Source organism: Sorex araneus, chromosome 9, assembly GCF_027595985.1.
Source record: "Sorex araneus isolate mSorAra2 chromosome 9, mSorAra2.pri, whole genome shotgun sequence".
Taxonomy (NCBI): Eukaryota; Metazoa; Chordata; class Mammalia; order Eulipotyphla; family Soricidae; genus Sorex; species Sorex araneus.
In genome coordinates this window covers 16,374,823-16,387,120 of record NC_073310.1, presented here as the reverse complement: position 1 = coordinate 16,387,120, position 12,298 = coordinate 16,374,823, and the positions used below count along the sequence as shown (strand labels likewise).

Genomic DNA, 12,298 nt, shown 5'->3' with positions numbered 1-12,298 from the left:
ACAAGAAGATTTAAATGTGAATTGCACACCACACACACACGCGCGCGCGACAGCTGAACAATATGTACTTTGCTTCCTTAATGATGTACTTAGCATCACCTGTGATGTCTGGTCAAAATAATCAAACCCAAGACTGGTCAAGCTTTAAATTTTAACTTCCAATGGAAGAAAAATCTTGGAACTAAAGGAGGATATTTATTGTAATTAGAGAAATGTAGACTGTGAAAAACTCTACAAGTGCGAACGCAAATAAGAAGGAAAGCAAGAGGCTGGAGAGATAGTACAGTGGGTAGTACAGTGGATAGGGTGCTTGCCTTGCATGTATCTTGTGCTGGCCCGAGCCGAGAATGAACAGAGAGACAGCTCAGGATAAGACAGTAAGTTTATTAGAAGCTCAGCACTGAGGACCCCGGGTCGAAAGAGAGAGAGACTTGGAACCCTTCTTTTATTCTAAGAGTGAGCTATAATCTACAAAAAGAAAAAAAATGAAGCATCTTTCCCAGCCTTCAGGTGCTCCCCAAAACAAACAAGAAATGTCTGGTCAGTATCTCTTGCCCATTTGCTGTGACCTTCATGTGACCTTCATGTGACCTTCACATGTGGCCTTCCTTGCACTCTCTTTCAGGGTTGGGGAATGAGACCCATCATTGTTACTGTTTTGGCATATGAATACGCCATGGGGAGTTTGCCAGGCTCTCCCATGTGGGCAGCAAACTTTCGGTAGCTTGCCAGGTTCTCCGAGAGGGAGAACTAGGCTATAAGATGTTGAGCAGTGCGAAGCACCACGGCTTCTGGGAGCTTGCTTTTTTTTTTTTTAATAGTCTGTGGATGTTGTCGTTGATGGGATTACATGGCACTGAGGGCAGTTTCTGGGTGTGACCGCCTAGCTACTGGAAAATGAGGGATCTGGGGGGAAGAGGCCCAGTCCTGATCTGAGCAGGCTTGGAGATCTCAGCACCGGGTCCCACACAGTTGGGTTCCTCTTCCAGTTCCTTCATGCATGATGCTCGTCCGAATGTATGGATAGGGGCCTTGAGCATGGCTGTGGCTGGGTTCCGGAGGTCCTTGGCCTCCGGGGCTCTGCTCTGGGCGGGGAGGGAAACTCAACCCACCCCCTCTGAGGGTCCCCGGTCATGACAGCCAGGCGTGGGGGCAAGAGACTGCATCACTGTCTTCTGGGAGCTTGGTCTTCTAGTCTCTGGATGTTGGCTGTTGGTGGGATTACACGGCGGGCGCTGGGGGCAGTTTTTGGGTGTGACCGCCTGACTAGGCTTTGGGGACTGGTAGGCCACGCTGAACTTTTTGTTTTCTGACCTTACTAAAAATTACTCCCTTCTGTTTTTTATTTTAGATCACCGATTTTGGGCAGTCCAAAATCTTGGGGGAGACCTCTCTCATGAGGACCTTATGTGGTACCCCGACTTACTTGGCCCCAGAGGTTCTCCTTTCCTTGGGAACTGCTGGATATAACCGCGCCGTGGACTGCTGGAGTTTGGGCGTTATTCTGTTCATTTGGTAAGAAGAGATTTTTATCGCCTCGGAGTCTGGTTGGAGGTAATTGCGTGAAACCAGAAACGTGTGCAGGTAGAGAGCTTGTGTTTAATTTAGGTCATGTTTGGAGACAGAATGAGACAGCTAATCTGCGTAGTGCTAACAGCGAAATCTGTGAATCCAAATGCCACCGAGAATGCCTCTTGATTTCTCTTCCTTTCTCTCCTTGCCAATATTAAGCCTTAGTGGGTATCCACCTTTCTCTGAGTATAAGACTCAAGTGTCTCTGAAGGATCAGATCACCAGTGGAAAATACAACTTCATTCCTGAAGTCTGGGCAGAGGTCTCAGAGAAGGGTATGGATACGGAAGGGGGACCAGCCGTGGTCTGCTGGAACGTGCGCGCGTGGCGGTGGGACTTTCTGATGAGCTTTGTGGCTGTTTGCACCTGTCGATTCTGCTCTTGTTTCTCTGTCAGTTTCATGTTGTGTGGGAGGAAGCTGATCTCATCCTATCTCTGGCTCCATCCAGCAGGCAGAAGTCCTGGCTCTGTGATCAGACAAGTTACTTACCTCTTTGAATCTCCTTCCCTCCCTCCCTCCCTTTCTCTCTTTCCTCCCTTCCTGCCTCCCTTTCTCCCTTCCTCGCTCCCTTCTTGGTTCATTCCCGTGGTTCTCAGGACTTACTCCTGGCTCTGCATTCAAACCTAGGACGCACACTTGTACCCCGATCACCTGTGTGTCCTACCCGCTATACCATCTCTCTGACCCTCTTTCTTTCTTTTGTAAAGGAGTCACAATGGAACTGACTTTAAAGTATTTTTTTTTTTGGGGGGGTGAACATTTAGTGTAATGAAAATGCCTAGTCCCTGTTCAAATGTGCAGAATCAGGAGGTACAAGTTTCCCTTGAGTAAGCAAGCGCCCCAGGGCTGAAAATAATTAGTGACTTAGTGGTGGGAAATTCGAAGCACAACTTTGTAATTCTTAAAAGGTTTTAGAGACTTTCTCTCCATGTCTCTTCCTGCTGCCAACATAGACCATTGTGTTCAAGTGTCCGCCAGTCTGAGGAGTAACATTGTTGCAATACTCAGGCATCCACTTAACTGCGGGCTGTCAAGGTTGATTCCTGCCAGGGCTGCTTTCCCGGGAGCCTCTTGCTGGCCCAGGAATTCTCCCCATCAGCTGAAGGGACTCAGGGAGACCCAGGAGACAAAGTTGAAGTTCAGGTCCTTTTTTTTTTTAAAAAAGTCTCTTTTTCAAGTTTATTATAAATTTTTATTAAGATACTATGCTTGACTCAGTTATTCATAATGAAGTTATTTCCGGCATACAGTGTTCCAGCACCCATCCTACAACTAGTGCCACTAGTGTTCCCTTCTCTCCACCGATGTCCCCAGTTTCCCTCCGACCCCCCATAAAGTTCAGTTCTAATGGGTCTGGACTGGAGTGAAGCTGTAAGAGAGAGAAGAGAGGCTCGAGGTTGTGGCTATGAATGAAGTTCTCTCGGGAAGAACAGGGCACGTCCTTCTCCTTCCCGACGGTCTCAGAGCCATCTCGGGCCCCTTAGGTGACCCTGCCCAGCGCCTGCTGACCCTCTGATAAGCTCAGCCTCTCTCTCTCCTCCTCTCTGATGTTGGCTTGTGGTTTTGGCCAGCTGGTGGTTGTGCTGGTTGAATGTGTTTAATCCTTTTCAGTCTGACTTGCCAAATGCTCTTATTGCCTTAGCGCTAGACCTCGTCAAGAAGTTGCTGGTGGTGGACCCCAAGGCACGTTTTACGACAGAAGAAGCCTTAGCACACCCCTGGCTCCAGGTGGGTATGGGTGGCACTGTCGGGGGAAGCCCCGCTCTGTGTCTGGAGCGTGGCACAGGGAGTCCCCTTTCTGTTCACCGTGTTGTCTTAGCTCCTCGAAAGTCTGTCGCTTCTGGTTGGGGGGTGGGTTGGGGCGGCGCTGACCTCATTCCAGCCCCCAGAGTGGGGAGGCCTTTGTGTCTTTTGCCACCTCGCAGGTTCCTGGCAGATATCAGGCCCTCCATTGCTGATTCCGTGCGGTTCCGTGAAGGGCCTATCTTGAGTCACTTCCATGTGGTCTCTGTGCCCGCAGGGATGGGGGTCCTAAGCCCAGGAAGCTTGAACTCATAGCCTTTACTCTGGGGATTACTGCTCCGCCAACTGCCAGCACCCTTTCCCCCTCCACTCTGCTTCTGGGCCTTTGGAAAGGCTTCAGGGGGATGTGTGGTGTGTGGGTGTGTGTTTCTCTCTTCCTACCCCCTCCACTCTGCTTCTGGGCCTTTGGAAAGATTGGTGCGCACGCGTGTGTGTGAGTGTGTGTGTGTGTTTCTGTCTTCCTACCTCCACACTGAACTCTGTGTGTGTGTGTGTGTGTGTGTGTGTGTGTGTGTGTGTGTGTGTGTGTGTGTGTGTGTTTCTCTCTTCCTACCTCCACACTGAACTTTTTACCCAGGAAAGATTGTCTCGTGTGTGTGTTTTTGTGTGTGTGTGTGTGTGTCCGTCCTACCTCCACACTGAACTTTTTTTACTCAGGCCAGTTTGTGTTAGGAACAACAAATCCTTTTTTTTTTTTTTTTAAGTCAATGTTGGGGTGTTGCCCTGGAAACAGCAAACACCCTCTCCCTCTTCCCTTCCCCCCCCCAGTCTGTCAGATGATTTATCACTTAATAGACCACAGAGATTTGAAACAGCGGGACCCTGGAGAAAAGGAATTTGGAAACAAAAGGGCCTTTGCATGTGGGGATTTAATTTTTGATGAAAAAGGAAAACATTCCTCCTGGCTCTGTCCTCGGGCTCTGGAGCACGGCATAGAGGTCCCGGAGCCCGTGCATCCCGGGGAAAGGGTTTTCATCGGCAGGGAGTTCTAAGAAAGCGCAGCCTTTCTTTCTTGTACTTTTTGTCTCCGTTGCAAACTGTTGCTAACCACCAAGGAAGAGGCGAAGCTCAGCCCGGCCAGGGTGAGGTGGTGGTAGAGGAGGGTGGGGGTCGTCATTTGAATTTGCTTTTGTTTGTTTTTGAAGCAAGGGAGGTCGTGAGCATTGAGGAGCTGGGAAGGCTGCAGCTGGCCCTTCTAGCGCGGTGGCTCTTGATAGTTCAGGTTTTCTTTTTGGGAGAAAATTCAGTGTTTTGGCGGGGACAGTTGCCTTTTTGTTTTGACACAGGACTGAGTGTTTGGAATGTGAGTTCCGGTTGGTTTTTTGGTTTTTTTTTTTTCTGTCTTTAACGTAGGGTCCAGTTACAGGGAACAATCCTTATGTCCACTTTCTCCCTTATTTACCGCCTGAAACAGGGTTCTTTTTGCCTAGTTCCTTCTCGACATATTCTAACTGCAGTGTCTGAATAGAGGGTCGTGTCTCAAGGAAAGAGCTGTGCATTCTCACCTGCGTTACTATGTGCTAAAACTCCCATTTTCCTGTTACTGGTAATTAATGGCTTATTTCAGTTTTTGGTTTTGGGGCCACACCCGGTGATGCTCAGGGATCACTCCTGGCTCTGCACTCAGGAATTACTCCTGGGGGGGGGCGGGCGGTGCTCAGGGCACCTCGTGGGATGCTGGGGATTAAACCCAGGTGGGCCACATGCAACGCAAGTGCCTACCCACTGCACTGTCCATCGCTCCTGCCCCCGGAGCCCTTATGCTTCTGTGGCCACCTGTAGCTTCAGCTTCTGCCCTGCCTCTGCCCCACGAAGGTCCTGTTCCTCAGTGGCCAGTGCTGCAGATTGTGGGCTGCCTCTCCTTGCCGGGGCTCACGGGGCTTTGTCCTGTGGGCTCTTGGTGCTGGGCATGTGCTTGTGTGAAGGTCTGTGTGCAGGCGAGAGGCCCAGAGAAGAATTCCTGTGTCTTGCTGATCTCTACCTTGAGCTCTTCCTGCTGTCTGGCTGGTTTTGCCCCAAGCCGGCAGGATTTCAGGTGATCAGTGAGATGAGCTGGACCCCTTGGCAGCCCTGGGCGTCCCCTTCCACCCTCACAGGTTTCTCTTGAGATCGTAGTGTAATTACCTCCACGACCTCTTTGGAACTATTGTCTACAAATACAGTATAGTACTGGGGAGTTTGCATTAAACTTATGAATTGGTTGGGGGGGTGGAGGGGATTTGTCCAAAACAGTAGAGACAGCATTTTCTTTTTTGTTTGTTTTTGTTTGGGGGCCACACCCAGCTTACTCCTGGCTCTGCACTCGGGGATCACTCCTGGCGGTTCTTGTAGAACCATATGGGATGCTAGGGATTGAACCCCGGTCAGCTGCATGGAAGAAAATCCCTTTATCTACTTTTAACCCTCAGATCTTGTCCAGGGTGGTCATTCCCAGCTATTATTTCTTAGACATATTTTTACTTCAGGGGTCACATTCAGTGGTGTTCAGGGCTACTCCCAACTCAGTGCTCAGATCCCATGCTGGAGAATGGGTCCTTGGGCTCCCAGATGTTAAGCCTTTAGAATCATCACCCATGCCCTTTCCTTTGATTCCTTTTTGTTTGTTTGTTTGTTTTGGGGCCACACCTGGTGATGCTCAGGGGTTACTCCCGGCTCTGCACTCAGGAATCACTTCTGGCAGTGCTTGGGGGACCATATGGGATGCCCGGGCTTGAACCCGGGTCAGCCATGTGCAAGGCAAACAAACATCCTACCCGCTGTGCTGTTGCTCCAGCTGTTGCTCCACCGTGCTATTGCTCCGACCCTCTTAATCCTTTTTTATTGTTTTTGGGCCACACCTAGTGATGCTCGAGGGTTACTCCTGGCTCTGCACTTCAGGAATCACTCCTGGCGGTGCTCAGGTGTAAAAAACTATGGCACGCCAAAGGGCGTGTGCACTCGCAGGCTCAGGGGCCGTATGGGATGTGGGGTTCAAACCTGGGTTGGGCACATGCAAGGCAAGCGGGCACCTCACCCTCTATGTTATTTCTCCAACCCCCTAACACTTTTGACAAATCTTGGCAAGTTACCAGCTTGGTGACTAGGTTTGTGCTTTCTGCACCTTTGTGTCATTCCACTTAGCTGCTGTTTTTTTCTCATTAGCTGTAGGGCATCCTCTTTCTCACTAGCTGTAGGGCATCCTCTGCTCCCGGTGTCACCGGAGTCTCCGCCACCAGCACCCCGCCAGCTGGCTAGCAAGGAACCGAATTATCTGCAGCCTGCAGAGGCTCAGGGCCTGGTGGATCTTGACCAGCAAAGCCCCTCGTTCCACATCCCAGCCTTATTCTTGTTACCGAAACCTCATCACTTGGCCGTTTGCCGTCCTAAGCGGCTCCATCTACACAGCCCATTTGTTTGTGTGACTGTTTTTTGGCCGGGAATGGAGTCTGGGGAGTGCTGAGCGCCCGCTGTTTCAGTGAGCAGCTTAGAGGCAGAGTTTGTGCTGAGCCCTGCCTGGACCACAGGCCTGCCCTGGGCCTTTAGACCTAAGCCACATGCAAATTGGAGCTTTGAGGTTTGATGAAACCCAGCGTGTTCGGAGTCTTGGAAATTTGAGTCATTCAGGACAGGAGCCGGCCTAGTAGCTGACGCATACCCAGCGCGTTGCCGAGATGGTGCCGTGCCCTGCAGTTGGCATCGGGTTGGCAGAGATGCCAGAATCTCTGGGCACCCAGGAAGATGTGATCTGAACCACAGACCCCTCTGAGATGTTGCCCCCTCCCTGCTACCAAGCATGCTTTCTTACCTGGTTACCGGTGAGGATGTGACTTCCCCCCCTTTTTTTTAAATTTTAAATGATATTTTCATAAAGTTATTCACAGTAATTGATGACATTCAGTATTCCAACACCCATCCCACCACTATTACACCTTCCCGACACCATTATTTTGAAGTTTCCCGCCACCACTCACGCCTGCCCTGCAGGCGGATGCTAGATAATTTATTCTGTATTGCTTGTTATGAATAGTATGAGATGTCTGTAAGTGTACATCTCACAGTGATTCAACAAAAAGCAAAAAAAAAAAAGACTAGATTGAACACGATGGCCACTCAATGCCTCTATTGCAAACCACAACACCCAAAAGGAGAAAGAGAACAAAAGGGAATGTCCTGCCACAGAGGCGGGGGGGGGGGGTGCGGGAGATACTGGGATCATCGGTGGTGGAGAATGGGCACTGGTTGGAGGGATGGTACTCGAGCATTGTATGACTGAAACACAAGCACGAAAATATGTAAATCTGTAACTGTATTCTCATGGTGATTCACTAATAAAAAATAGATTAAAAAATTTATGAGATATTGCTCCTGGGTTTATAAAAATTTAAATAATTGGGGTCCAGAGCTATCTCTGCAGTGAGCTGCTGGGTTCCGAGAGTCCTTTGTAAGTCTCTTAGATGGCACCCAGAGGCAGTTTGTGGGTGTGACAGCCAGGACCTCGGAAGGGCTGGGAGATGGGAAGGAATGGCCCCGTCCTGACCCCGTGGGGGCCTGGCATTTTCAGTCACTGATCCTACATGCCTGGTTTTTCAGCGGATTTAGTCTCTTGCGTGGGAGGCCCAGGACAGACCCGTGAAGGTCGGTAATGAGGGTGGCAGTGATCGGTTTCCGGAGGTTTGGGGCTGCTGTGCTTCATCTGGTGCAGGCGGAGAGGGGACGCCTGCTCCCATTTGAGGTGCCCCGGTGAAGTCAGCCTGGTGCATGGTCTGGAGCCATCCCTGCAGCCAGCTGCTCGGTTCTGAGATTCATTTGTGAGTCTCTGGGACTTCCTTACTTACAGATGGGTCACCTCAGGGCTGGGGAAATAGTACAGAAGTTACGGCAATGGCCTTGCGTGTGGCTGACCCCTTTCTGTCCCTGGCGCCATATGTGTTCCCTTAAGCACCACCAGGGGTCACTCCTGAGCACGGGGCCAGGAATAACGCCTGAGCACCTCTAGCCTCCGGATTGCCATCTCGGCATCAGGAATGCAGTTTCTGAACGTCCTTTGTTTTGTTTTGTTTTTTGCTTTTTACATCACACTTGGTGATGCTCAGGGGTTACCCCTGGTTCTGCACTTAGGAATTACTCCTGGCGGTGCTTGGAGGATCATATGGGATGTTGGGGATCGAACCCGGGTCAACCATGTGCAAGTTAAATGCCCTGTCCACTGTACTGTCTCTCTGGCCCCCAGTTTCTGAATGTCTTTTGTCTGCTATGATCAGTGGGTCTCTCCACGGATAGATATCAGATGTGTGGGTTTGATTCAGACAGTGTTGATCAAGCACTGACATCTAATGAGACTGGGGCCAGGTGCAGGTGAGAAGCGTGTGGTCTTTGACCCTGGAGTTTTGACCTGGGCTTGGTCTTTTGGGGGTTAGACACCTCTGCCCCTTCCCTGTTGCCAAGAGCATCCCTTCCCTACAGATAGAACCAGCAACATACGCTTTTCCTCTCTCCACAGGATGAGGCCATGAAGAGAAAGTTCCAGAATTTGCTTCTTGAAGAAAACACATCAACGGGGTCGCCTCACTTCTCGGCCCAGGTATTTTGAGTTTAAAGAGCTAATGAATTAAAAAAAAAAAGAGTTAATGAGCAGGGGTGTTCAGGTGGGGTGAGTTAACAATGGTTACTGGGGTTGCTCTTATTTTTTTCCTTTTTCTTTCTCCTCCCTTCTTTCCTCCCTCCCTCATCTCTGGAGGCCGCTGGAGTAATTCCTGTCCTCACTGGGCCCTCACATCCAACTACTGGCCTGGTTGATCAAGAATTGCTAAGTGAGGGGCTGGAGTGATAGCACAGCGGGTAGGGCGTTTGCCTTGCACTTGGCCAACCCGGGTTCGATTCCCAGCATCCCATATGGTCCCCCGAGCACCGCCAAGAGTAATTCCTGAGTGCAAAGCCAGGAGTAACCCCTGAGCATCGCTGGGTGTGACCCAAAAATCAAAAGAAAAAAAATTGCTAAGTGAGGACATCACAAAGTCAATGATGGTTGGACTGATCATTTGGGATGGGAGGTGTGTGCTGACAGTAGATAAAGGACCAAATGTGAAAGCCTCTCAGTATCTGTATTGCAGACCATAATACCCAAAAGTAGAGAGTATGGGAGAAATTGTCTGCCATAGAGGCAGGGGGAGGGGTGTATGGGGGGGTGGATACTGGGGACATTGGTAGTGCAGAATATGCACTGGTGGAGGGATGGGTGTTCGATCATTGTATGACTGAAACTCAAACATGAAAGCTTTGTAACTGTATCTCACCATGATTCAATTTTAAAAAAAAATTGTTAAGTGAGACCCCCGCCCCCACTCCCTGGGCCTCCTAAAAGCCACTTGAGAGTCTCTGCCCCCCAACAAAGGGTGGAAGGAAGGAATTGAAAATTTGGATAAGTGCTTGATGCTTTATTGATTATAATTTTATTTTTCTAAAGTTCTTTGTAAATTTAAGTTAGTATCTATTCATTCTTCTTTTTGTTGTGGGGAGGTGCTGGTGTCTGGGGGGCGCACCTGTAGTGCTCAGGGCTATATTCCTGGCTCTGTGCTAAGGAGTGACCCCTGCTGCTGCTCAGGGCACCAGATGCAGTGCCAGGGCTCACACTGGTCGGCCGTATGCCTGGCAAACACCTGCCCTCGGTACTCTGTCTCTGGCCCCCCTGTTCATTTTTATCCTGCCTTATTTTGGTGTATTACACTCTCTCTGATCTAAGAACCTCCCCATCAATTTAATAATGGGAAAAAGATTGTTTGCCCATCAAAAAATTTCTCTTCCAGTGAGAGCTAGTAGAGTCACTTTAAAGGCTATAATTTAGAAAAAACTGCCAAGAGCTGGTGTTTTATGCTGCTGTTTGTTGATAGATAGCCTGAATGGTTGGAGCACAAGGGAGAGAATTGTGGGGTGGTGAGGGGTTACTCCTGGTTCTGCACTCAGGAATTACCCCTGGCAGTGCTCAGGGGACTCTATGGGATGCTGGGAATTGAACCCTGGTCGGCCGAGTGCAAGGCAAACGCCCTACCCACTGTGCTATCCCTCCAGCCCCAAGCAGTTATGTCTTAGTTTGGGAAGTTTTCTGTGAAGTCCCCAACATCACTGGATGCATCTGGGAGACTTCACTCATCCTCCTTTGGTCCGTGTGTGGGAGCACACCCAGTGGTACTCAGTGCTGGCAGTACTCAGGGCTGTGATGCCAGGGATGGAACCCAGGTCAGCCACGTGCCAGACACGCGCCTCACCCTCTGTGTTACCGCTCAGGCCCGATGTTGCTGATCTTAAGGAAGCCAGTGGTTCTCTTTGACCGTGTGTCCCTTTTATGTCATTGCCAGCCTTCCACGAGTCAGAAGCGGCGGCTAGAAGGGGACAAGGAGGATGCTGGCCCCAGGAAGCGCCGGACTGTGTGTGCCGCCGTCTCATGAGCAAAGGAATCAAGGACCTTCCCAGAACCTGCCGAGATTCCCCATCCCCGTCCCCCACCCCGTTGTCTAATTAAGGGAACGGCGGCTGTTCTCCCACCATCAATACACTATTAAAGTCGGCTAGAACTGGGTGCTGTGCTTTCGCTTAGTGCTCGCTGCCTGGCTTCGTGCCGCAGGGCACACGCGTTTATTTGGAGTCGGGGGTGTCTGGTTTGGAGCTCAGCCGTGACTCTCACCTGATAGGTGCCTCAGGTTGTTGCCCTGGACAAGCTGTTGACAAATTAATTCATTTGATTTTTGGTTTGGGGGACACACTTGGCAGTGCTCAGGGCTTCCTCCCGCTAGTGCTCGGGGGTCCATACACAGGGCCAGGGATCCAACTGGGGTCTGTCTGGCACCGAGCAGGCACTTTCCCAGCTGTGCTGTCTTCTCTGCACCTTGATGAGTTTTTATAAGAATTGTCATGTGCAAAGTTACTGATTGTTGAGTACAATATTTTAGCACCCGTCCCACCACCAGTGTCAGTTTCCCCTCACCAGTGTTCCCAGGTATCCTCGCATCCCCTTGAGCCTGTCACCGGGATAGGCACATTTTGAAGTTCGGCTCCCAAGGTCTCACTGTCGCTAAGTCTGTGTTTTGGATATGTAGCTGTACCGCGCCCTCACACCGGCAATTTACTGAGGTCCTTGGCCCCACCCTCTCCACTAGGCCACTGGCCTTTCCACAGTGCTTCCCACCTGTCTGTCTGCTTTCTCCTTCTCTCCTCCTTCCCCATCTCCTCTTTCTTCTCTTACTCCACCTCTTCCCTTCCTCCATCCTCTTTTTTCCTTCTCCTCCTCCTCCTCCTCCTCCTCTTCATCCTCCTCCTCCTCCTCCTCCTCCGCCACCCCCTCCGCCTCCTCTGCTTCCACCTCTTCCTCCTCCTCTTCCTCTTCCCCCTCCTCCTCTTCCACTGGTGGTGCTCAGCACTTACTCTTCTGTTTGCTCAGGGATCACTCCTGGCAGGCTCAGGGGACCGTTTGTATTGCTGGCTGGGGATTGAACTCGGGTTGGCCAGGTGCAAGGCAAGTGCTCCACCCTCTGTACTATTGCTCCAGTCCTCCCCCCCTTTTGGTGGGGAGGGGAGGTTTGGGCCACACCTGGCGGTGCTTAGGCTTCCTCCTGGCTCTGTTCTCAGTTTTCAGTAATCAGTCCATAGATGGTGCTGGGGATTGAACCCAGGTTGACTGCTTGCAAGACAAGCACCTCACCTGCTGTACTATCCTCAGTCCCCACCTGCCTCATTTTACTTATCCTCTATGTCCATCTTCCTATACTCCAGGGTCATGGGTGGTTTAGGAATCCCCCTTTTACTGCATTGTATCCATGCTGACAAATTCAAAACAATTTTTTTAAATTTTATTTTTATAATGTTGTTGACAATATTGGATTACATTTAATATTCAAACACCAATCCCCCCACATTACACCTCCCATCACCATATTTTGGATGTCTCCATTC

At 50.4% G+C, this 12,298-nt stretch overlaps 1 protein-coding gene across 2 annotated transcripts in view; it reads left to right on the top strand.

Annotated features, from left to right (window-relative positions):
• The window catches only part of CHEK2 (checkpoint kinase 2), a 43,815-nt gene extending 32,903 nt beyond the window's left edge, over window positions 1–10,912 (top strand). For both annotated transcript variants that reach the window (XM_055147503.1, XM_004615614.2), the window contains exons 12-16: window positions 1,352–1,515; window positions 1,732–1,847; window positions 3,216–3,301; window positions 8,856–8,936; window positions 10,708–10,912. In XM_055147503.1, coding sequence (XP_055003478.1) covers window positions 1,352–1,515; window positions 1,732–1,847; window positions 3,216–3,301; window positions 8,856–8,936; window positions 10,708–10,797 — 537 coding nt within the window. In that variant the 3' untranslated portion in view covers window positions 10,798–10,912. The remainder of the gene's footprint in view (window positions 1–1,351; window positions 1,516–1,731; window positions 1,848–3,215; window positions 3,302–8,855; window positions 8,937–10,707) is intronic.
• The last annotated feature ends 1,386 nt before the right edge of the window (window positions 10,913–12,298 follow it).